This window comes from Desmodus rotundus, chromosome 6 (genome assembly GCF_022682495.2).
Source record: "Desmodus rotundus isolate HL8 chromosome 6, HLdesRot8A.1, whole genome shotgun sequence".
Lineage (NCBI taxonomy): Eukaryota > Metazoa > Chordata > Mammalia > Chiroptera > Phyllostomidae > Desmodus > Desmodus rotundus.
In genome coordinates this window covers 131,137,885-131,162,909 of record NC_071392.1, presented here as the reverse complement: position 1 = coordinate 131,162,909, position 25,025 = coordinate 131,137,885, and the positions used below count along the sequence as shown (strand labels likewise).

The window sequence follows — 25,025 nt, the reverse complement described above, 5'->3', positions numbered from 1 at the left end:
TGGTTCTCGAGTTCTGCTCCTCAGTATCATCACATGGGGAAACTTTTAAAATGCTGATGCCCAGGCCAGGTCCCATGCTAAGCCAGGATTTCTGGGAACAAGACCCAAAGCACTTATAGTTTTGCAAGTCCCCCAGGTGATTCTCACGTGTAGCCACTTTCAGACCAGTGCTGTACATCGGTGGTTCCCTTACTGTCTGTCATATGCACTAGAATTCCGTGGAGATAAAGTTAAAAGTGACTTCTGGGTTGTACCTCCACAGTTCCTGATTCAGGTCTGAAGTGAGGCCTGAGGATATACATTTCTAATCAGTCCCCAGGAGCCCTGAAGGTTGCTGGCCAGACACCCTGCACTTAGAGAATCGTGGCTCTACATCATGAGATGTGATCTATGCACATGATATGGGCTTAGGCGCTAAGTCAGCACTCTAAGTAGCAGTCATGAGGAAAGGTCACTAAGTTTTAGGTGAAAGGTCTCCTAATTGCTCTCATTCAGACCCAATTTTCTGTCCTTCTCACAAAGTAGTGCCTTGCTGAAGGCCACATACTCCATGCTTGCTTGCTTTCCTGCTCTGTTATCTGTAACAACTCTGAGAAAGACATGAAGTTGTCTGAGGGTTTGTTTGTACCCTTGAGCCCTCCTATTCACCACTGTTTCTTCCCCTAAGAGGCCCAAACACCTTCACAGCCACTGAAGCCATAGCCCAGAGCTATCTGAACACTAACCTAAGTCGGCTTTGCCCTTTCCTATCATTGCATCATACATTTCTCTTTCTCTAAAATAAACACTCTCAGGTTTCCCAGGTGTTTGCTGTCAACATACCCAGTAAGATTTGCACAGCATTTCATCTCCAAAAGTCCAGATTGATCAAGGGCACAAGCATAAATATCAATGCAGTGACCATTTGTAGCAGTTCGATTAGCAAGCATTTCATAGTGCTGTGAAAAGAAGTAAACCATCTTTATGAAACAGTAACATTATGCACGTTACACCTTACTAAATCAAAGGGATATAATCAAATATAGGAATATGGAGATAATTTTTTTTTAAATATCCAAATAATTAAAATAGAGTTTTCAATCTCAAAACACTTTTGGCAGTCTTAAGGCCCCTCACTCTAAGTTCTCACAGTTAGGGAATCATTTAACGGCAGCCAAGATCTACGAGGTCATCGCAGCAACAGCGACTTACTAACCATGAAGCATGTAGCTATCATTCCAGAGCAGCCTAAAGCCAGCACCTGAGTTACCACCACTTGGATATAGCCTGTATCCAGGACCACCTACCTTGGTTGCTTTCCTCATTAAACGTGCATTATCTTTCTCAATATCATGCCAGGAACGAATAGGAACCTTTAATTCATCTCCAACCACCATGCCAGGACCTTGGGTGGGAGGTCCCCCAGTAAACAACATAATCCTGGCTCCCGTGTTTGGAAAAGTGCCCTAAAACAGTAAATGGTGGCATTTTAGAAGCAGACAACCCCATCCCAAGTATGTTTCTGTTTCCCTAAAAAAAATACAAAGATGAGCTCTTATCAACTGTACTGAATACCGATATTGCAGAATAACGCAGATGACAATGCAGAGAAGCAGCCTGATCTCATCCAACCTGAAAGTTTTGCACACTTTTATTAATTCACTGTGAACATTTCCCATTGCTCTAATTGCTCTGTGTTAAAACATTGAGGGCCTCTTCAAGATGGGTAATAATGACTCAAGCACCTTCTGGTAAATTAACAATCAGTTGACTTAAGTTGCAACTGATTTTCACACAAGTCCAATAAACACAGCTTCTGAGAGCAAGCTTGTGTGGTTTGAGGGGTCCCAGAAAATGCTCAGTTACCTCCAACAAGCCAACAGCAATGGACAAAGCAACACCAGTGGATCGCAAAGGTCTCTTCCCCTGAGTTACGGGCCACGGGTCCCTCTGCAGCTCCCCAAGAAGGTCTGTGAGGTTCATGTCAATCTTGTGAACAGGCTGCAGAAACCTGTGTGATTTTGAACAGACACATCAATCCTGGTTTAAAAGGGTACTCTGGTTTCAGCCCTAAGATACACCTAGTTATTGCTCTTCAAAATAATTACTCAGACTAGAAAAACATGCAATATTTTTTTCTTCAAAGTTATCTCTATGTACAAATGCAAAACAATTCAAAGCAATTTGTATATGTAGCATGGAAAAAAACAATTTAGGAACAAATCATAAGGTTCGTTATGTGGACAATCTTCATCATTCTAAAGATTCACAGCTTGTGTTTCTCTTGAGTCTTGGGAATAATAGAGAAACACTGATTTTTTAATAGCATATGAGACTGTCGCCAGCACATCAGGCAATGCTTTTTATCATGTTTACTGAATGTTAACCCAGCCCAGTGCAACCCCAGACACAAAAGGGCTGAGTGAAGTAAATGCCTGGTTTCAGGTTTGAGCACACCTAACAAAAGACTTTTCAGTTTTCCTTAAGAATCAAAAAAGACAACAGCCATGTGTTTAAAAGGAGGGTCATGACTGAACACAATGGTCTCAAAACCTTTAGGATGATATAATGCTAATAGGAAAAACATTCTGACCAAACCTGCCACACATGTATGTGAATGCATATGTAATTCAGTTGTATATAATACACAGATACTGGTGTGTTAAATACATTATTAAATATTGGTTAGGCTTAATAACTTATGTTTTTCTCTAAAAATTGCAACATTTTTCTTCTCTCACAAGTGGACTGCCCTGCATGCCAACTGCTGTATGTGCAACAAACAGTAAGTGCTGGTACCTCACCTGCTTGAAACAAAAGGGTGCTCCTTTGGTTGAGCAGGTCTTGCTTGTTGCATGGGCATGGCAGGTTTGGTCAGGCCCAGCATATCCTAAAAAAAGAACCAAAAAGACTCATTTCCCATAAAAGCAAAAGTAAATAATTAATTTTTAAGAAATGCCCTTGCTCCTGCTTGTGTACAAGTTAAGGCACAAACCTGTATTTGCTTGGCAGTTAAATCCTTTGTCCCTCGGAACACATAACTTTTGGAGATTCCTTCACAACTGAGTTCATGAACCTGCACCATCCTCCCAAACGTGATCAAACCCACCAGAGCATCTGGAGGAAGGAGACTCAGGGACATTTGTAGAGATTCTTTGAGTGCTTGAAGATCATCTTCTTCTAGGCACGTGTCGACCACATAGAGGAATATTAGAGGGGACTGTGGACCTCGCTTTATGCAAAGAAAAACATAATAATGTACAAATAGACATATATAGCTCTTTTTAAGTCTCATCATATACGTAAATAACAAGTCTTCCTTTATATTTACTGTTAGGGAATGTGGACATCTAAACAAACATCATTAAGTGACAGGTTCTATTAAAAAACTAAAAGAAAAAATTATTTGAATCTAACAATTTATTCCACATTTTTGAAAGCCTTCTACTAAGTGCAAGAGATTGTTCCAGGTCCTGGGATACATTAGTGAACCAAAAGAACAAAGATTCCTATCAGCCTCAAGGAGGTAACTTTCTGGAATGGAGAACGTAAAGGGGATTGCAAGTGCCAGGAGTGAAGGCAGGGGGCAGGTTCTACTATTAAATGGTACGTCAGGGCAGCCTCATTAAAAAAAGTAACATTTGAGTAAAAACCTGGAGGATAAGGAGGGAACAATACAGAGAGAGTGGAAAGAGTCCGCCTAAGGAAAAGCAAGAGCAAGGCCCACAGGCAGGAGTGTTACTGGTGTGCTTGTTCCTGGCATCTGTGACGCAAGTCAAGGAGGCCCATCTGGCTGAATGAGGACACTAGTAGAAACTGAAGTCAGAGTGGTAACACAGAGCTGGCTTTAAAAACTGTCTCGTGGCTCTGGATGAAAAAGGAGCTATTTTCACCACTGGAGGTATATAAACAAAGAAGCAACATGATGTTTTTAGAGTTCCTCTGGCTGCTGAGTTAAGAATAAAATATAAGTGGGCAAGGTAAAACTGGGAAGGAGAGTTAAGAAACTGCTCCAGTAATTCAAGTGAGAGGTGGTAGCTAGCCCAGGATAGGAGCAGTGGGGAGAAAAAAGTGGATGGATTCTTGATAAATTCTGAATATAAACCCAATGGGATTTCCTAATGGATTAGATATGGGATGAGTGAGTGAGTGAGAGGAAGAGAGAGGACAGGGATGAATCTACAGTTTTTAAGCTGAACAACTAAAGGATGGAGTGCCGTCAGGTGAAATGGAGAAAGCTGTAAGAGACAGGATTCGAATTTATTCAATGTTATCTTTTTTTTTTTATAGCCTTCTCCTATGACCTGAAAACAATGCCAGAAAGTGTTTTATAACCTAATGTTTAGGATATTGCTGCCCTCACAGCTTTAACTACCTCAGACATGTAAAGAGAACAGAAGACACAGCATTTCTAGAGAATCTCAATATTTAACACTGCTCATTAAATGTGCAACAAACAAGTTACCTGTATCACATACTCAATTGTAGAAAACTGGGGCATCAATTCAGCAGGCTGATTCACCTCAGATATGCCTGTGTAAGCTGGAGGAAACTAAACAAAATAAAGCCATGTTTTATTAGGTTTGAAAACTTTGTCTATCTTTCATATTCCACTTATAAAATAATTAATAACAACATACTAATTCTAAAAAGACAAAATGTTACTAAAATACAATAATCAGAACTTAAAATCTATACCTATGCCTTATATTTATATCATGTTCAGCTGCCTCTCATACATGCCCAATCAGGGACCAAACCTGCAACCCAGGCATGTGCCCTGACCAGGAATTGAACTGCTGGCCCTCCACTTTGTAGAATAGTGCCCAACTGAGTCACACAAGTCAGGGCTCATGTTATAACTTTTTAAAATGTAGTTTTAGGTTACACTGTAACTTTTAAATGATTTAAAAAATGCACTATTAAAAACCATTTCGTAAGTGTTGTCCTGCAAATTAAGGGCAGAGATTTTGGCTACTTCATCAAGTCTAAGAATAAATAATTATTCTGTAGGAGAATAAAGCTTTTATTTGGATATGTCAGCTGTTATCAATAAAGTAACACATGTTCACTGTAGAAAAATTGGCAAGTACAGGAAAATATAAGAAAACAGGAAGAAAAACCCCTCACAATTCTATTGCCTTGAGGCAGTCACTATCAATATCTTGGCACTTTTCCTTTCAGACTTTTCCTACTTAACACACAGCTGAGGTTGCTCTATACATAGTCTTGTGACCTGCTTTTTGTCCTTAACATGTCAGAGGCATTTTCTTTTGTTTTTAAAACTCCCTGCAAGCATTTTAAATTCATAGCTCGTCATTTGAATTTTTTCCCAATTTTTACTGTTGTAAGATACAACAAATTTCACCATCTTAATCTTTTTTCGGTGTACAGCTCAGTGATCTTAAATTCATTCATAACATTGTGCAACTGTCTGCACTGTTCACCTCCAGAACTCTTTTCATCTTGAAAAACTGAGACTTGAAATCTATTAAACAGTAATTCCCATTATCCCCTCCTCCCAGCCCCTGGCAACTGCAGTTCTACTTTCTGACTCTATGAATTTGACTACTCCAAGTGCCTCATCAAAGTGGAATCACACAGTATCTGTCTTTTTGTAACTGGCTTATTTCATTCAGGATAATGTCCTCAAGGTTCACCCAAATTGTAGCACGTCAGGATTTCCATTTTAAAGCTGAAGAGTCCACTGTACATATTATACCACATTTTGTTTATCCATTCATCTGTCAATGGATACTTGGGTTGCCTCTATGTTTTAGCTATAGTGAATAATGCTGCAATGAACATAGTGTACAAGTACCTCTTCAAGACCTTGCTTTCAATTCTTTTGAGTATACACCCGGAAGTAGAAATGCTGGATCATTTGGCAAATATCACTAATAGTTAGTGATGCTGAACATCTTTTCATGTGCTCACTGTCCATCTGTTTATCTTCTTTGGAGAATAGCTCTTTACCCATTTTTGAATTAGGTTGATTTTCTTTGTTGTTGAGTATTAGAAGTTCTCTATATATTCTGGATATTAATCCCTTATTAGATATATGATTTGCAAGTATTTTCACCCATTCTGTGTGTCTCCTTTTTACTCTGTTGATAGTCTTTTCATACCTTAGAATTTCATAATAAATCATATTAAACAGATATCAATTCTGAATGTACTAAGAGGTAGAAATATTTTTAAGATTTGTATATACTTCTGAATCTCTCATAAAGATAAATCATGAATGGTATCTGCTTATAGTTTCCAAGCCTACAGTTAGTCATCAACTGTACATTATTCTTTTCATCACTGGACTTATTGTTGCTATATCTGAGAATAAGACTGTTAATTGTAATTATGATCAAATATATGAATAAATAAGTGCATGTTATCAATATCTTCAGATCTGCTAGAGCACTGTAAATTATATTTGGCACAAATTTTTTCTAACAGCTTTATCGAGGTACAGCTTATATACCACAAAATTCACCCATTTTGAATGTACAATTCAATGACTTTTAATAAATGTACATAGTTGTGCAATGATCACCACAATCCAGTTTTAGAACATTCTCATCATAGGCACATTCATTTTAAAGAGAAGTCTCTCCCTGGCTGGTGTAGCTCAGTGGATTGAGCGTGGGTTTACAAAACAAAGGGTCGCCAGTTTGACTACCAGTCAGGGCAAAAGCCTGGGTTGCAGGCCATGTCCCCAGAATGGGGCACGAGAGAGCAACCACGCATTAATGTTTCTTTCCATCTCTTTCTCCTTCCCTTCCCCTCTCTCTGAAAATAAATAAATAAAATCTTTTAAAAAATAAAAAGAAGTCTCTCTTGTCATTTGTGAGCTCCTCCAGTTTACTAGTTTAAAATTTTTTAAGCTAAAAGAAGCTCAAAACTGATCCTAAAAGTTAGAAAGATCAGAAAATGAAAATTCAGTAATGTACACTATCCAATTAGAATAAACTGAAGTCAAATAAAATACAAACAACATATTTGTTTTCTTATGGTAAGATATTCACTGCCAACCCAGAACTTATAAGGGAACTCTATGTGCCCTCCATAGCATATAATAAGGATCCAAATAATAAAACTGAATCACCATTCAACAGAAAAAGCACAAATGTTCAACATTCAATATCATGCTGAACTAGACACATCATCTTTTTTAAAATTTTTTATTTATTGATTTGAGAGAGAGAGGGAAAGAGGAAGAGAGAAAGGGAGAAGGAGAGAGAGGAGGAGGGAGGGAGGGAGAGAGGGAGAGGGAGAGAAATGTCAATTTGCTGTTCCACCTATTTATGCATTCACTGGTTGATTCTCGTTATGCACCTGGACCAGGGATCAAACCTACAACCTTGTCATATCGTGACAATGCTCTAACCAACCAATGTTACACAACCAGAGCCTAGAACTATCATCTTGTGTTCAGCAGAAATTGCTGCCTGCCAAGACACAAATTCAACCTCAATTTTTTTCAGACTGTAACTAAAACATAGAAAGTAATTCTAAAAATAATTCACATACCTGGTTTCTTTGGAAACAGAAATTACAGGCCCAAAGTTTTGCCCGATAATCAACCTGACTGTGAAAAGAAAATTATAACTAGGTAATGTTTTCATTTTTAAAGTAGAAAGCATTCAAATGTAAGCTTCAAGATTATTAAATCACATAGACATATGTTTCTGCGTGGGTGTATGGATAAAAGAATGTAAAATGTTCCCTGCCGTTAGAGTGCTGGCTGTTAAGTACAACAAAAATTTCTTCTAACAGCTGTAAGGAGGAATTAGTAAATCCTTTTTTCTCTTTTCCAATTTCCTAGATGATATTTAAAATTATATGCTTTCTATTAATTATAGGTTATTTCCCTTTGTCCTATAATCTTAACATAGTCTTTGTAGTTTTTCTAATATCGTTATCATTCAGATACGTGAAACTTCTACATGTCACACAATTAAAACATCCCAAACTTCAATCACACTTAGCTCACTTGAAGAAAAGCTGAGCAGGCATGCTCTGAGTTTATACACTTCCAAAAATTGGTTCAAGATACTTCAGTTGCTTTTACCCCTTTCTATATTTAGCAAATTAACAACCAGTGGCTATCATTTTAAAAGGCATCAGTATCTTATATATGGGCATATTAAGTAAAAGCAAGGAAATGAAGCAAATGTTCCCTTATGTACAAATTTTATCTTTTAAAGTGTATTTATGACACTCTTCACCTATTTAAAAACTCTTTCAAATAGTGCCCACATTTAAGAGAAATATCACAGATTACTATCTCAGGGGCAAAAAATTTACACTTAACAATAAAATCATTAGGAGTTAAAATTTCTTCTATTACAGTACCATTATACCAGGTAAGTATGAGAAAAATGTCTAAAGCTTTTGGATTTTTTTTGGAAAAATGCTTTAAAACCTACAGTTGACCCAAATGCAAAACTGAAAATCAGCCAAAAAAAAAAGGAATTTCAAATCCTTTCCCTTTACCTCCACCTCATTCCCATAAATTCTAATTTTATCTTAAGTATTAGGCCAGGGAGATTTCTAAAAGCATTAATCAACTGAGAATCTCACCATCTACTAATCTCAAATTTGGTGATTTGCCCAAATTCAATCACTTATATGAGAATCACAGAAATTTCACAATGTATTGCATTTATCATTTACTAGTTTTTTTAAGAATTCATACCAAAGTGGATTGAGAATGGCTTTACAAGTTGGCCTACTGCAGAGCACAGGTTCGTACTGTACAGGAGGCAGGTCTAGGCGTTCTTTCAAAGGAGTCAAGAGACAAGCCAGAGGAACAACCATTCTTGTCGCCTCGAGACGGCTGGAAGGCCACACGTTCCAACTAAAACGCACACCATCCCGTTCTTCATTCTGCTGAATGAACTCCAGATATGTTGCCATAGTCTAAAAAGAAACTGAAGATAAAGCTTTAAATTCTCAATTTTAATGATTAAAAAATGGTCCCCTAACACTTAGTTTCTAAGAACCTATCACTGTAGCATTACAACATCGCCCTTCCTCGTGACCCCGAAAAGCTAATTAACTTCACAGTTATCATTTGACTACTGCTCCTTTCTCAACGCTCCTCTCTAGAACCTAATAAATAAATAAATAAAAGTAGAGGGAGGCTTACAATCATTTAATCACCTCTAAGCTGCATTTAAACCTCTTCTTACCATCTCATCATCTCAGCCAAACTAATTTCAGCTCCTTGCCCAAGGGTTACTCTCAAATCCTTTCACCATCCAGCTACCTTCCTTCCTGATCCCCTTCCTTCCTTACTCTACTAAAGTAAACACTAAATACTACATTCCAAGTTATCTTGTTTTTATGCCCTTTTTCCTCCTTCCTTTGTTACCTATGGAGAAAAGAACTGGATACTGATGTGCAAATCCAATTCATAATAGGAACAGCCACCAAGAAGCTCTGAGTGAATTTCTACTTGGGATCACCAAAGTTATAAAGGATAGTTTGTTACTATGCTGAGTGAGTTCCTCACCAAAACCTCTCTCCTCACCATGGTTGCTTATGCCCATGCCTGAAAAGATTCCAGTAATAAAATAGTCATTTAGACTAACACGAATAACACCAACTCCATTGACTGTTTTATAAATCCTGTTTACATCCTAAAATCTAGGTTAACACCTACTTCAACTACTAGGGTTCAAGGGAACAAGCACCTCAAGAAAAATGGCAAAAAAGCAAATTAAAGAATCTACGATATTATTGGCCTCTAGTGCTCATTTTATGCAGTGCTGTACACTAACTGACTCCATGTTATTATAAGAAGTGCCATACCGTAAATGATGTGAACCAAGATAATAATATATGTTTAGAAAAACAAATGAATGAATTACTCTACTACACACAGCCCAGAACACAGATTCCAAATGTTTGCTCCATCTGAAACTCTAAGGACTGTATTTGTTATTTCTGGCAAAAGCGGGAAACTGAAGCACTGTGTACACAGGAGACACTTCTGCAACTTCCTGGATGGCAAGGGATGAAGTTCTAATATCACAGTTCTCAGCAAGTACTTCAGCAGGCTTCATTAAATGACTGCTTCCCTCCTCAAAAACATTTCAAGCTCCTACATATAAAAACCTGCTCTCACAGTTTCCCACTGTGCCTTCCCCTCATGCCTTCTTTTACAGCATGGATTTTTAACCCTGGGCACATAATTCACGGGGTACTTCAGAGGCTCAAAGAACCCTCTGAAATTTATGCGAAATTCAATGCATGAGTGAATATACACTTTTCTAGGAAGATGGGTCCATGCCTTAACCCAAAGTCGCAAAGGGGAAGGGTAGCTGAAGAAATTAATGGCTGAATCAACAAATGGACTGGAAAGATCCGAAAAAAAAAAATCAGAACCACTCTTACGCTATCAAGGCATAACTTTTTAGTAAAAAGAAGCCAAGTTTAACCACAGGTTAAATCCAAGGGAGTCAGAAGAACTGGGATCCAGTTTCAGCTCTATCACGAAGCAGAAATCATTTCTCCTGAAACTCGAGTTCCACAATTGAAAAGGGGGGAGGTCCTTCCGCACCCCACCATTCTGAGGGATACCCAGTCAGAAGCCGGACGGCCACAAGGCCTGGCAGATAAACCGTACTTCTTAGAAGATCATCGAATGTCCCGATTCCTCTGCCTGCCGGTAAAAGGACTCACACCGTGGGCAAACCATCTGCCGCCTACAGACTCACTCCCGTACCCTCCAACCCCCATCCCCGGATGCATTGCCCACTCACCTGGCCGTAGTAGTCAGCACCTAGAACTACAAAATCCCTGTGGCCCCGGCTCCCACAGCCAAGTACAGCTCAGCTCTCAGTCGATTGGTTAACGTCCTGGTACGTCAAGCCACGGCACCGCCCATGGGCCAATGAAAGAGTACCTCTCCCGCGAACTAGCGGAAGCAGGACACTCAGGGAATCCGCACCGCCATCTTGGAAAAGGGCAAGACAGTGGTGCTTCGTTCTGCATAACAGCAGTTCTTAAAAGCATACATTTTCCCAGGTTCACCTCTGAACGTTTCCACTGTAGAAAACCCCGGGTCCTACCAGACTGCTTCCTAGGCGCAGCCAGTACGTCTCAGGAGTTTGCTCGGACCCAATACGAAGTCCGCTTGACTCCAGGAGAAGTTGCCCTCATCTCCTTTCCTACTGGGAAGCGAGAAGGATGTCGTTTGGCCCCTGAAGAAGGAGCGCGCGCGGCAAGGAAGTCACTGAAGCTTTCCGGAAAGAGGCGTCAGCCCGCGAGAAGGGGTGGGGTGGGCGGGGCGGAGGGAGCGTGGGGACTTTCTGTGTGGAGGCAGGGCTCTGGATTTAGTTGAGATTCAAGCTAAATTCGACAGGTTTGGTTCTACTTCATCCCATTACAAGGTTTCATCTCGCTCTATGAGGAGACTGGCATTAGCATGCAGTTCCTCTCTGCTTTTCTATCCCTGTCATCCTGTGAGGACGTGAATAATTGAGAATTGTCATAGTCAAGTCCTTTCGAAGACTACAAAAACCTCATAATTACGTAGAGTGCAACTTCACAACCACAATTGTTTCACAACTTTTTTTAAAGTATACTTTACTGACTATGCTGTTAGAGTTGTCCCAGTTTTTTTTTCCCCTCTACCCTCCCCTGGGTACCCCTCTTCCCTCCAGCATTCCCACCCCCTTTAGTTCATGTCCATCAGATGTCCATATAATTTCTTTGGCTTCACATTTCTAATGCTATTCTAAACATCCCCCTTTCTATTTTATACCTACCAAATTATGCTTCTTAATCCTTGTACCTTTTCCCCCATTCTCCCCCTTCCCCCTTCCAGCTGCTAACCCTCCATGTGCTCTCCATTTCTGTGATTCGGATCCTGTTCTAGTTGTTGCCTTTATTTGTTTTTGTTTGTTGTTTTAGATTCAGTTATTGATAGTTGTCAGTTTGTTGTCATTTTACTGCTCATAGTTTTGATCTTTTTCTTAAGTAAATGCCTTTAACATTTCATATAATAATGGTTTGGTGATGATGAACTCCTGTAATTTTACCTTGTCTGGGAAGCGCTTTATTGGCCGTTCCATTCTAAATGATAGCGTTGCTGGATTGAGTAGTCTAGGTTGTAGGTCCTTGCTTTTCATCACTCTGAACACTTCTTGCCAGTAGCTTCTTGCATACAAAGTTGGATGGGGGTTTTTTGTATTTTTTGTTTTGAGAAATCATATGATGATCTTACAGGCACTCCTTGGTAGGTAAATCTCTTCTTTTGCTGCTTTTGAGATTCTCTCTTTATCTTCAACCTTTGGCATTTTCATTATGATGTGTCTTGATGTGGTCCTCTTTGGCACTTTTCTGGACTTGCATGTCTTCATCAAATTAGGATAGTTTTCCTTCATTATTTTTTCAAAAAAGTTTTCAATTACTTGCTCTTCCTCTTCACCTTCTGGCATCCCTATGATTTTGGCACATTTGGAGACGTCCCAGAGTCTTCTTATTTTCTCCTAATTTTTTTTGTTTTGTTTTGTTTTGAATTCTTGTTTCTTCATCTGTACTGGTTGACTTTATTTTTTCCTTATGTTCCAAATTGTTGATTTGAACCCTGGCTTCCTTCCCTTCACTGTTGGTTCCCTGTGGATTTTCCTTTATTTCACTTAGTGTAGCCTTCATTCTTTTTCCTGATGCATTTGCCATATTCAATGAGTTCTTTGAGCATCCTGATTACCAGTGTTTTGAACTCTGCATCTGATAGGTTGGTTATCTCTGTTTCCCTTAGTTCTTTTTTTGGAATTTTTATCTGTTCTTTCATTTGAGCCATATTTCTTTATCTCCTCAACTTGGCAGCCCCTCTGTGTTTGTTTCTGTGTATTAGGTAGAGCTGCTTTGACTCCCTGTCTTGTTGCACCTGCTATCTTGTAAGGGGCAGATCCTTAGGTATTTGCCAGGGCGGGGCAACCCACTTCACTGCTCTGTGATGCTGTATGTGGGGGAAAGGTCGGAGAGGGAACAATGCTGCTGGCTTGTCTCTCACTCCATTTCCAGTCATTTCTCCCACTTCCGTTTTGTGACTGGTGCCCTTCTAGCTGCCGCTCTGGTGCTGAATCCCAGGGTCGGTGGGTTTGTGTACTTTCTAGGGCTGTGTGGGTCCTTTAAACAGATTCTCCTGAGAGACCAGCCCTTTCTTCCATGACCCCAACCCCCATGGCCTTTCTTCCATGGCCCACTGGTTTCTACAGCCAGAATTTATAAGGATTTATTCCTAGTGCTGGAACCCTGGGCTTTGCTGTCTGTCCTGGGGCTGTGGTGGCTCACTCCCCAGGTGTCCCTCCCAGTTTTTATCTGCCACATGTGAATGTGGGACTGCTTGTTCTGCTGGCCTCCACCCCGCTGCCTCTGCCTCACTGTCACTACCATGCTGCCACCACACCCAGACCTCTCCTCCCTAGCTCCCTGTCTCTGCCCCTCCTACTTGTCTGGATAAATATTTCTTCTTTAAATCCTTAGTTATGGGATTCCATATAGTTCATTTTTCTGGAAGTTCTGGTTGTATTTTGTTTTGAGGTTAGCTGTGATCCTTCTTATGAGGAGGCAAAGAGTATCTACCTACACCTCCATCTAGGCCAGAAACTCGACTTTACAACTTTTTTTAAGTGGTAAAAATGAGATTGTTTATTAATCTGACCCAGAGATATAGTTTCTCTGTAGCATATAAAAATAAGCAGAACTATAGAAACTTAAAATTATGTTTAGAACTTCTCTAGGTATCCAAGAATTACAATTAATTAGCTCAACTTAGTATTAGTACAAAGATTTAAATTACAAATCATAGGAGTTCATTTAAGTTGATGTACTATGAAACAATCACTGTTAATATAAAAAGTCTGTCAGGCCCTGGCTGATGTGGCTCAGTTGGTTGGAGGGTCATCCCTTGACCAAAAGGTTGCAGGTTTGATTCTCCAGCAGGGCATATACCTAGGCTGCAGGTTGGATCCCTGGTCTGGGTGCATACAATCCCTGGATGTTTCTCTCTCTCTCTCTCTCTCTCTCTCTCTCTCTCTCTCAAAGTAATGAAAAAGTGTCCTCAGGTCAGGGTTTTAAAAAAAGTTTGTCAAAATAAACTATTCAGTTTTGTTGAGTAAATTTACATTTTTCATGTTCCTAAAACATTATGTAAGAGTAATGTTAGGTCATTTGATCATTACACTTGTGTAAATTTAGGAAATTCAAATTAATTATTCTGTCAGTAAGGAACCAAGCTCAAATAAAATGCATACTTGTACTATACTTTACATTTAGGAAAGATACAGATGTGTTTTTTTTAACCAAACATTAAAATATAATGTGGCAAAGATCTGCTTTGATTATTTGAACGTAGATTGTTTCTGTATTAGAAATTTCTGTAAGAAGAATTTTTAATAATCTAACACATTTAAAGTATTAGAAATTTAATTTCCTTATTTTCTTGGAATTTTCAGAATAGGTGATTTATGTAAGTGTGTATTTATCTCCATAAGCCAATCAGACAGAACTCCTTTAAGAATGTACTAACCTGATTTCGTGTTTTTGAGCAACATGATTTCCCTGGTTTTGTCAGGTGAATCCACTGGGATATCGGTCAAAACTTCAAAATTGCTAAAGAAAGTTTCAAAAAGGTAAAATTATAGCCCTCTCATAAATGTAAGATGAGAATATATCAAGGATTCTACATACCTCATTCATTACTAAGACAACCAGTAAGGATGTTTAAATTGGTTCAAAGAAAAATTTGATCTATAGAGACATATTCTCTACCACACAAAATTCATCTTTGTTACCATGGATGGGAATCATTTATGTTATTATCATTTGTATTATTATCCATTTTCTGTAAGTTAATGTCTATCTCTACAGAGTTGTAAAATAGTTTAGTCAAAGTCACATACTTCTTATGATCAGATGACTCCAGAGGGTCCTTTAAAAATGCCCAGCATTCCATAGAGAGTTCTCTTTTGACAATTTCAAAATCTTCCATAATTTTCCTGAAATATGATTCAGCATGTATAATCTACATTCTCTATTTTTGGATTATACTTCTCTAACATCAGATTTATGTATTCAATAGCATGCTGGATATCTCTGGATATTCTTGGCCCTCTCAATCTCATTATGTTATAAACTGAATTCATATTTCCCCTTGCTCCTAAACTAATCTTCTGTCTCTTATACTTTCTATTTCACTTGGAGATACCATTCTTCTCCCAGTTACTCATCAAACTGGAGAGTTATCCTTGGCCCCTCCTCCAACAGTGTTCAGGACACAATACACCAAAATATGACACACTGTGTCATATTGAATATTTTAACCTGAAGGAATTTGAAAAATGATTCAGGGAAGGACTCTCTGACCTCCCCTCTCTCCCCAAAGCAGATTCTAAGTCCTTCATGTTAAAAGTTCCCTCCCTTTACCAGGAGCAAAGAAGCATTCTTCCCTCTGAAGATGAATCAGAATGAACAGACCTTGCCAAGTTTCCCCCAGTTTACTACTTACACTGTTCATATCCTTTTGTCCGATCACATTTCCCCATGACTTTCCACACATCATCAAACTTAGCATAAAAACAAATAGGTTTACCTGTTTCTTTGGGTCATCATTTCCTTATGAAACTTCCCATGTCATGTAAAATTTGTATTAAATAAATTTGTATTTCCCCCCTACTTTTCTAACCCCCACCCCTACCCTTGAAACTAACAATGAATCACTTGGCTCTCTTGATCTGTTATTCTAAATATTTCTCAATTCCATCTATCTACTTAATCCCTCATCCTCTCCCCCCACCCCCATCTTTAATAATCTGAGTCATGGTACCATAATGTTGGTGGCAAGAAGGAAAATGGCACCAGGTGTTAGACCGGTGGCGCCAAACCAGTCCTTGGCCCAGCAACCTCAGTACTTGAGTTCTGGCTAAGAAAGAATTCGGAGTCAAAACTCAAACTATAAGCAAAAGTTTATTTAGAAAACCATAGAGGTAGAAGAAGTGAGCCATAGAGGAAGTGGGTTCAGGAAACAAATTACGAAGGCAAAAGAAGGGGGCCCTTAGAGCTTAGAGAGAAGGGTAATGGTAATGGTCCAGGGGAAAAGTAGATGGGAGAGGAAAGGTGCAGGCATACTCCAGGAAGGGAGAGCACCCCTTCACCCTCTCTCATTGGATTATTGTTGCAGCCTTCCAAATGATCTCTCTGGCCACATTTTGCCAAACCCAGATCTCACATTACTTGCCAGAATTTTCAAAATCACACATCTGACCCCAACATTCTCTTGCTTAAATCTCTACATAGTTTTACCATAACTCAAAGAGTAGAGTTCCCTTATTGCTGTACTCAAGGGCCTTCATGATCTACATTCTTCATTCCTATAGCACTGAACAGATTGTCTTTCCCACCCCACCTGTACTGCGTTTTGCCTCGGTGCCCGTTTGTACTCCTCTTCTCTGCTAAGAACAACCACTTCACCTCTCTTCCTTTCCCAATTAACTCCTGTATGTCCTTCAAGACTCTGAAGAAGCTTTTCTTTTCTTTTCAAGATGGTTTAAAAAATAATATGTGAAAAAAAAAAAAGGAAAAGTAGAAGGGGAGAATGCTTGGACAGTGAATTTGAAGGGTTAGTCCAAATTGCCTACAGCAGAGATCCTGACCTGAAAAGAGAAGTTCAAGCAGAGGAAGATTTTTTTCAAAAGGAGGGCCTCAGAGGAGGGTGACTAAATCCGTTAGAAAAAAATATAACTTCTATGGCAAGTTCTTGTGAACAGCTCTTTCAGAAAATTAACAAATGATGTCCCAAATATAAATTGTGCATTTTCAGATTTTTAAAAATTAATTAAAATGTTTTGAAATCAAGCTATTTCTTCTCTCATAATAACAAGCTCAGAAAATGCTTGTAATGGAGAGAAAAAGCAGAAAAGGTGGATTATGTATAATTATATATCTGCAATCTTATTGCGCCTGCTTGTGCCTGCAATCTTATTGTAGATGTATAATTGGAGAAAGGTTAGAGTTGAGGCCATCGCCTTAATTTTCTCCTTCTCGGAAGAAGAAATAACCACCCTATGAGTGTGAATAAAGAAAAATCTTAAACCTTAAGGAAGGCTAGATTTTTCCCCAGCCTACAGTTCCTGTCATTGTTTCTTGAACTAAACACCACTAAGCAAACAACCACTTAGCTACTGAAATACCTGTTTTATTTTTAAGTTTTAAACAGCTTTATTGAGGTATAATTGACATTCAATAAGCTCTGCAAACTTAAAGTGTACAATTTGTTAAGTTTTGACACTCACCACCGCAATCAAGATGATGAAGGTATATATCACCCCATAATTTTTTCTTGTGCCCCTTGTATGTTTTTAGAGTTTTAAATAAATGGAATCACATTCCACGGCATCTTCCACTCAGCAATAATCCTTTTGAGACTCATCCATGGTGTTCTGTGTGTCAATAGTTCATTCTTTCTTATGTAAATAATTTTACATTTAAAATTAAATAACATTGACCTTTCAAGAAAATCTAGAGTCTAAGGTCCAAGAGGAAAAATTATGTATTGCTCTTGGTAAAGAATGGGGGTGGGGGGCAGTGTATCATTGATCACCTACTTGTGCCTGTTCACACAATAAACTGCTGAAGAGTGTTTCTCGGTGTCAAATGCTGACACACAAGTGATGTACACAGTGAGTAAGTCCATGGGAGAGGCAAGGAATAAAAAGTAATTTCCTCTTCATTACCATTTATAACACAAACTCTGCCCACCTCAATTCAATAAGCTTTGAATAGATAAGACACGGCCAGTCCTACCACACAACCAGGACTGCCACATTATAATAGATAAACCATTTCATTGCAATCTCAGTGTCCCCAGTCTCCAAATCAGTTTAAGTATTAAGGTTATCCACGTGCTCTTCTACATGAACAGTGAAACCCTTTAAAGGACGACATTTAAAGTAATCAAAAATAACAACCAGGGCTAATATTGACTATTTTACTATTAGAAACTATTTTGAAAGAACTATTTTGAAGTCAGAAGGAAAAATAATATGAATTCCAGGAATCCTCAACTACTAAATGGGCTGTGTTCTGCATGTTTGGAACTAAAAGCACACTTTCCTATGGAAATATCAATAATTCTAGTAAAGAGATAGCACATTGTGGGCTTGTCACAGTCTGACCTTAAGGGTGGGGGACGGGGGCAGGAAATGTGCTAGTAAGAGGCAAGTGAAAGGTGATTTACATGTGATGGAAACTCGCAAGGTTTGATTTTGACTGTCCTGTGCTGTAAAGGCCAGAGTGAATGAGCTGCCCTATGGCTCTGTAGAACTACAATTCCCAGAATTCCACAGTGCAGGCTCCCCAGCCGACTCACCCCAGCGTTCTAAGCCCTGCCCGGCTACTCTGGCACTTCTATGTTCATGGCTTCTCCTACCAAGGCTGTAATTGTGCCCGGGAACGGAGGCGGGGATGTGACCACCCACGGCTGGTATGGCTGGGTGAAGAAGGCGCTGGAACAGGTAAGAAGAGACTCATCTCGCTGTGCTGGGAAATTAGCCTGGAGCTGGAGGGGACGGAAGAGATGTAAGAGTGAAGTCTGAACGTGTGCTTCTCAACTCTCCCCCAAGTCCAAGCTCGTGTGTGTTCATTATTCTCCTCTGCCGTCCTGTCTTAAAGTCTAAAATTAGTGGTCCGAACTTTGATAAAACGGCCTGGAGGACTTTGGTTTGGTCTTTAGAGTACAAAGTACCACCTCTTTTTTAAAAAAATGTATTTATTGATTATGCTATTACAGTTGTCCCATTTACCCCCCACACTCCACTCCATCCTGCCGACCCCCTCCCTCTCACATTCCCCCCCTATAGTTTATGTCCATGGGTCATACATATAAGTTCTTTGGCTTCTACATTTCCTACACTATTTTTACCCTCCCCCTGTCTATTTTCCACCTATCATTTATGCTACTTATTCTCTGTACCTTCCCCCCCCTCCCCCTCCCCCTCCCCTGTTGATAACCCTCCATGTGATCTCCATTTCTCTGGTTCTGTTCCTGTTCTAGTTGTTTGCTTAGTTTGCTTTTGCTTTTGTTTTAGGTGTGGTTGTTAGTAACTGTGAGTTTGCTGTCATTTTTACTGTTCATATTTTTGATCTTCTTTTTCTTAGGTAAGTCCCTTTAACATTTCATATAATAAGGGCTTGGTGATGATAAACTCCTTTAACTTGACCTTATCTGAGAAGCACTTTATCTTCCCTTCCATTCTAAATGATAGCTTTGAGGATAGAGTAATCTTGGATGTAGGTCCTTGCCTTTCATGACTTGGAATACTTCTTGCCAGCCCCTTCTTGCCTGTAAGGTCTCTTTGGAGAAATCAGCTGACAGTCTTCTGGGAACTCCTTTGTAGGTAACTGTCTCCTTTTCTCTTGCTGCTTCTAAGATTCTCTCCTTCTGTTTCATCTTGGGTAATGTAATTATGATGTGCCTTGGTGTGTTCCTCCTTGGGTCCAGCCTCTTTGGGACTCTCTGAGCTTCCTGGACTTCCTGGAAGTCTATTTCCTTTGCCAGAGTAGGGAAGTTCTCCTTCATTATTTGTTCAAATAATGTTTCAATTTTTTGTTTTTCCTCTTCTTCTGGCACCCCTATAATTTGGATGTTGGAACGTTTAAAGTTGTCCTGGAGGTTCCTAAGCCTCTCCTCATTTTTCTGAATTCTTGTTTCTTCATTCTTTTCTGGTTGGATGTTTCTTTCTTCCTTCTGGTCCACACCGTTGATTTGAGTCCCAGTTTCCTTCCCATCACTATTCTACAGAGACCGAGCCCACCCCTCTCCCAGCCCCTGGTGTCCCCTACTGGTTCAGACTTGGGACTTCTCATGTAAGTTTTACTGCTCTCTTCTGTTTCAGATTTTTTAAATATCCAACATGTAGAATTTATACAAAGGATATATGTAGCATGTATGTAAATTATGACTAATGCAATCAATACCTGAGAATCCATGACCAAACTAAAATCTAGTACATTACCAATAGAAGCCATCTGTGTGTCCCCACCCATCCCATTTCCGTCATTCTGAATTGTTTTCATTTGCTCTTTTTAAAATTAAAATACGTTTGCAACCTATGTATATATCCTTTAAATAACATATTGCTTAATTTGACTTGTGAGCTTTACAAAAATGGTATTCTACTGTAGGTTGTCTTGTGCATTTTGATTTTTTAAAAAATTCTCTTCCATAACCACACAGTAAGATCGCTTCCTGTGTTGCTGTCCTCTAGAGCTCCGGAGTAGGTTTGTAGAATAAAATTCCCAAGTTATGGCTAAAAACCATGGCCAGAGGTACAAACCAAAAAGTCAAAGCTGGAGCTGTCCAAGAAAATGGGATTCCAAGTTTCTGTACCACATTTTACCTACTTCCATGCACAGTCTGTTTCGCTCTGGGTCAGTCTGTTTAGAACACATTCACTTATAGATATAGGTCTTTCCATATGGGGGCCTATAGAGCTGGCTAGGTATAGAACTACAGATGAAGTTTATTAGAGGGAGTGTGTATTCATTCATATGTAATCCTGTAGTGTTTAACCCACTTGATTTCATAGCATAAGCAAACAAAGATCATAGTCTCATTTATTGATTTTTGTTTTTTAAATATTTTATTTATTCATCTTTAGAGAGGGGAAAAGAGAAAGAGAGGGAGAGAAACATCGATCAGTTGCCCCTCGTACACCCCCAACTGGGGACCTGGCCCGCAACCTAGGCAGGTTGCGGGGAGTCCAACCAGCAACCTTTTTCAGTTCGCAGGCTGTCAATCAATCAACCGAGCCACATCAACCAGGGCTGGTTATTAATTTTTAGAGAGAGAGGAAGGGGAGGGAGGCAGAGGGGGAAGAAGAGAGAGAGAGGGAGAGCGAGAGAGAGAAACAAACATCAATTTATTGTTCCACTTATTTATGCCTTCATTGGTTGACTGTTGTATGTGCCCTGACCAGGGATTGAACCCATAATTTTGGTGTATCAGACAACACTCTAACCAATTGAGCCACCTGGCCAGCGTGGCCAGGTAGCTCGTATCTTATTAACAAAGTATTAGTTGCAATTAACAGGTTTACTATAGCTTTTCTCCCCTTATGTCATAGATACCTGGTTTCCAGTGTTTGGCTAAAAACATGCCTGACCCAAGTGAGTATTAAAAGTGTTTTTAAATAGCCTCATCCTGTTGGGTTTTGATCTTCATTTTCCTGATAGAAAACAACAATATCATAGTAAAGCAGGCAAAAAGAGTATATACCTAAGAATGAATGATGGCAAGTAGGTTGGGGAGAAGGGTGAATATGAAGAAAATATATTATAGAAAATTCTAGTAAGGATCAAGAAAAGCACTTGGACTTGGTAAAATTTAACTTTAAACTTTGCAAGCAATTGATTTTCCCTTCTATAAATCGATAGATATTTCCAGGCAAAATTTATGCATATTTCAGTTCAGGCAGAGATAGGATAAAACTTTCTGGCATCTATAAAATCCTAATATTTAACAATGTAACAGTGCCACTTTTGTTCTGAGTTTGGCTATGATTTGTCTCAGGAATTCCTACTTTGAAAAGAAATGATGTACAAATTTGAGAGGCAATCCTGTCATTTTAAGTTGGGAAACTTAAAGCATCAGTTATTTTTATTATATCCTCAGTATTTTCTTACAATAAAATGGTAAAAAATAATACCAAAACTACAGGTTTGATTTTTTTCAAATAGCAACATGCTGATCTTTGGCTATATTAAAACAGCCCCATCTCTCATTGTGGTCCTGAAATTTGAAAAGTTGTGAACTACTTAGTAGTCATCTATTAGAAAGGTGGGCAGCATTAGACTAAGGCTGTCTCTATCAAGTGACAGACTCTTTCTTTATCCTGAACCTTAGTTATAGCCCGGGAGATCATCTGGCTGCCCTTCATGGAGACAGAGCTGCACTGTGACGAGAGGACCATTATCATAGGCCACAGTTCTGGGGCCATTGCAGCTATGAGGTGTGATCCTTGTTGAATTATCACCCCCCTGTGTGAGCTCCAACCAAACTTGTTTGGGAAACACTCTGTGTATATCTGGTTTCCACTGTAGAGGAAACAGTGTTGACCTTAAAAGTGATAACATAATCTGTCCTAATTCCTTTCTAGTTTGGATAATAGATTTAATTTGTGTTGTTGTTGTTGTTGTTTGCTTTTACTGAGATACAGTGATATTTTTAAAACAAGTGGCTCCAACCCCAGCAGCTGAAAAACTCTTCAGCCTTCATGGCTCCCAAGTAGCACTGATGTCATCTCTACCTTTACTGCTCCCAGGCTGGTTTACAGGCTTCACTGCAGTTCCTTAACATGCCAAGTGTACATCTACCTACCTTAGGTCTGTATTTGTTTTTATTCTACCTGCACTCCCTGTCCCTAGATAGTTGCATGGCTTTTTTTCTTTAGGCTCCTTTTAGTGAGGACCTTTTTTATGTTTAAATTTTTATTAGTGAGAGGCAGACATTGATTTTTGTTGTTTTATCTATTTATGCATTTATTGATTGACACTTGTATGTGCCCTGACGGGGATCAAACCTGCAACCTTGGCATATCAGGATGATGCTCCACCTGAGCTACACAGCCAGGGCATTTCAGTGAGGTCTTCTAATCACTCCATACGAAATAGCAACCTCATCCGACTGGCTCCTATGCCCTTTATACCTTATTATCCTCCTTGTTACCTATACCACTCCTCACCATCCGATGTCCTGTTTATTTCTTGTCTGTCCCCTGCCAATAGAATGTAAGGTCCATGCGGGTGGACTTTGTTCACTCTGACACTGAAACCACAGTGCCTGTCCTACATATGGTAGGTGTTCAATAAATATGTTAGCAGTTAGAGGCTGTTACTCCTTCCCTCCTTAAACCCCCAGTCCTTAGGATTTATGGACATATATCCCTGATGCTCTCCACAGAACATTACATCTGTCTTCAGGTTTATAAGACCTATAGTTTAGGGACTTAGCTGGCTAAATAAGCCTGTTAGGGTTGGGTTTCTTCCATATTTGCCAGGCTGAATGGCAACATGGAGTGTGTGGTAAAAGAGATACATTTATGCTATTGCATAGTGTTTCTTAAAATATGGTTGGGTTGGGGGAGGTGCCATGCCTTAAAATGCTCGATCCCAAACTTCTGAATACATGCTCTGGGACTAAGCCTGGAAATCTACATGTTGATGCATATTACAGGTAGATTAATGCATAAATCAAAGAAAATGGTTATGCTTTTTTAGTTTACTGGGAAAGGACTGCAGAAGAGGTTTGAACTACCTTGAGAAAATGAGCAGAAACTCATCAAGTAGCCATGGTTAAGTGATTAACCACTGGGTTTGTAACTCAGCAATATCCTTACTATTTTTCATTTTAACTTCAACAACATAGCACATGCTTCCTATAAATTAAACCAAATGAGTTTTCAGGTGGTTAACTGACTTTTTGGTGATCAGATTTAATATTAAATATTAGCTGACATCATTTCTCTCTCCAGGTATGCAGAAACACATCGAGTATATGCCATTGTATTAGTGTCTGCATACACATCAGACTTGGGGGACGAAAATGAGCGTGCAAGTGGTAAGTCTGAAGGCAGAAACCCCAGAAAAAGCCCTTCCGCTAGTCACAGGGCTGGTTGTTCAGGTTCTAAAACAGCATTGTCTTTTGGATAGGCTAAAAAAATGTAATAGCACATGAAAAATGCTTACTATCCATCTAGGTATAAGCTTGGCACTTTGAGAGGTTGTAGACCATTTCTAATCCATAGTCTAGAATGGAACCCTTGAGGCCTATTTGAGCCATATACTTCCCATTCACAAGTACCTATGGTATCAAGCCCTACAGATTTGAAAACCACTTAGGTTCTGATTCTTTGTGTCTCTGCTATGGTCTTCACTAGATATTTTTAAATGTCTAGAATGGAAATTACCCATAGGCACTGATAGGTTATATGTATTTTCCCCATAGGGTACTTCAGCCGCCCCTGGCAGTGGGAGAAGATCAAAGCCAACTGCGCTCACATTGTACAGTTTGGCTCCACTGATGATCCTTTCCTTCCCTGGAAGGAACAACAAGAAGTGGCTGACAGGTTGGAAGCCAAATTGTACAGATTCACTGACCGTGGCCACTTTCAGAACACGGATTTTCCTGAACTGATTAATGTGGTAAAGTCTATGCTGAAAGTACCAACACAGGCAGAATGATTTCTGCTGGTTCGCATGCCAGTATAATAGAGCAATTATCAGATTATAGATAAGCATAAAAAATGCCTACAAAAACAAACGTTAGTTTCAATGTTCAAACTAACTTACAAACAGCATTTCCATTGTCCACAGACTCTCCATCTTCCCAACTTGCTATGAACTAAAGTAGAATTTTCCTGGAATGATAAGGGACATAGGACATCTCAGACATCCAGTGAATAAGACAGAAATGGAGGCGAGTTTTCCTGACTTCCAGTCCAGATTAAAACTAAATAAATTTCATGTTGTTATAAGAGTTGTACTCCTCTTTGAAGTAAAACTTCTCTATTTTATTGGAGAAAGAAAACATGACTAAAGGTCCAGAGTGTTGGCTTGGAGCTCAAAACACTAGCTGATTGTTTTGAGCTGACCCAGGATATTAAACCCAGACTGAGGCCTTCACCTTTGACACCATGCCCGCCCCCCCCTCGAGTCCTTTAAACAGGTTAAGAGAGAAAGAATTATGAGGATGCTGAGTCAGAGGTTTGCAAGGATCAGGCAGGGAGATACGAGCAGTCACCTTTTTTGTATAAGACCTCAGTGGTGAAGATAAGGGCAATGTGGAAAATTCATGTCATGTGGAAATGTGGCAAGGTGTGACCAATTTTCTGATTTCTGATTTTTTGATTTTTCAAAAAAAAAGAAAACTATACAGTGGTTTTTATATTCAGGTAAGATATATGTACGTATATATAATCCATATGTACGTGAATTATGTCCAGTTTATATATATATGGATTAGTTGGCAACTACGGTAT

The 25,025-nt window shown here is 39.3% G+C and overlaps 2 protein-coding genes across 8 annotated transcripts in view; one reads left to right on the top strand and one right to left on the bottom strand.

Moving 5' to 3' along the window:
• Positions 1-11,207, bottom strand: part of SEC23B (SEC23 homolog B, COPII coat complex component) — a 43,562-nt gene extending 32,355 nt beyond the window's left edge. Inside the window, exons 1-9 of one of the 4 annotated variants that reach the window (XM_045194974.3) lie at positions 10,746-11,207; positions 8,675-8,909; positions 7,507-7,564; positions 4,445-4,531; positions 2,975-3,211; positions 2,784-2,869; positions 1,846-1,990; positions 1,287-1,445; positions 823-938 (exon numbers count right to left, since the gene is read on the bottom strand). In XM_045194974.3, the coding sequence (XP_045050909.1) occupies positions 823-938; positions 1,287-1,445; positions 1,846-1,990; positions 2,784-2,869; positions 2,975-3,211; positions 4,445-4,531; positions 7,507-7,564; positions 8,675-8,895 (1,109 nt within the window). In that variant the 5' untranslated portion in view covers positions 8,896-8,909; positions 10,746-11,207. The remainder of the gene's footprint in view (positions 1-822; positions 939-1,286; positions 1,446-1,845; positions 1,991-2,783; positions 2,870-2,974; positions 3,212-4,444; positions 4,532-7,506; positions 7,565-8,674; positions 8,910-10,745) is intronic. The other 3 variants (XM_024559182.4, XM_024559183.4, XM_045194973.3) reach the window with 3 other exon arrangements.
• Positions 11,208-18,360: 7,153 nt separating this feature from the next.
• On the top strand, positions 18,361-24,532 carry RBBP9 (RB binding protein 9, serine hydrolase). 4 transcript variants are annotated; one of them, XM_053927132.2, is made up of 8 exons: positions 18,361-18,503; positions 19,077-19,146; positions 19,790-19,854; positions 21,114-21,156; positions 21,893-21,998; positions 23,520-23,605; positions 23,993-24,113; positions 24,361-24,532. In XM_053927132.2, the coding sequence occupies exons 1-8, from the start codon at positions 18,399-18,401 to the stop codon at positions 24,395-24,397; spliced, it is 633 nt and encodes a 210-aa protein (XP_053783107.1). In that variant the 5' UTR covers positions 18,361-18,398; the 3' UTR covers positions 24,398-24,532. The 4 variants fall into 4 exon arrangements, with proteins under 4 accessions (XP_053783107.1, XP_053783106.1, XP_053783104.1 ...); XM_053927131.2 differs by having other exon boundaries at positions 23,993-24,189; XM_053927129.2 differs by having other exon boundaries at positions 23,993-24,532.
• The last annotated feature ends 493 nt before the right edge of the window (positions 24,533-25,025 follow it).

Excerpts from the sequence above, each read along its gene's own strand:
- RBBP9 (XM_053927129.2), top strand. The coding sequence starts at position 18,399 with ATGTTCATGGCTTCTCCTACCAAGGCTGTAATTGTGCCCGGGAACGGA. Across the intron at positions 19,147-19,789 it reads TTTGATCTTCTTTTTCTTAG|AGACCGAGCCCACCCCTCTC; the intron begins GTAAGTCCCTTT and ends ACTATTCTACAG. Across the intron at positions 21,999-23,519 it reads GGGGCCATTGCAGCTATGAG|GTATGCAGAAACACATCGAG; the intron begins GTGTGATCCTTG and ends TTCTCTCTCCAG.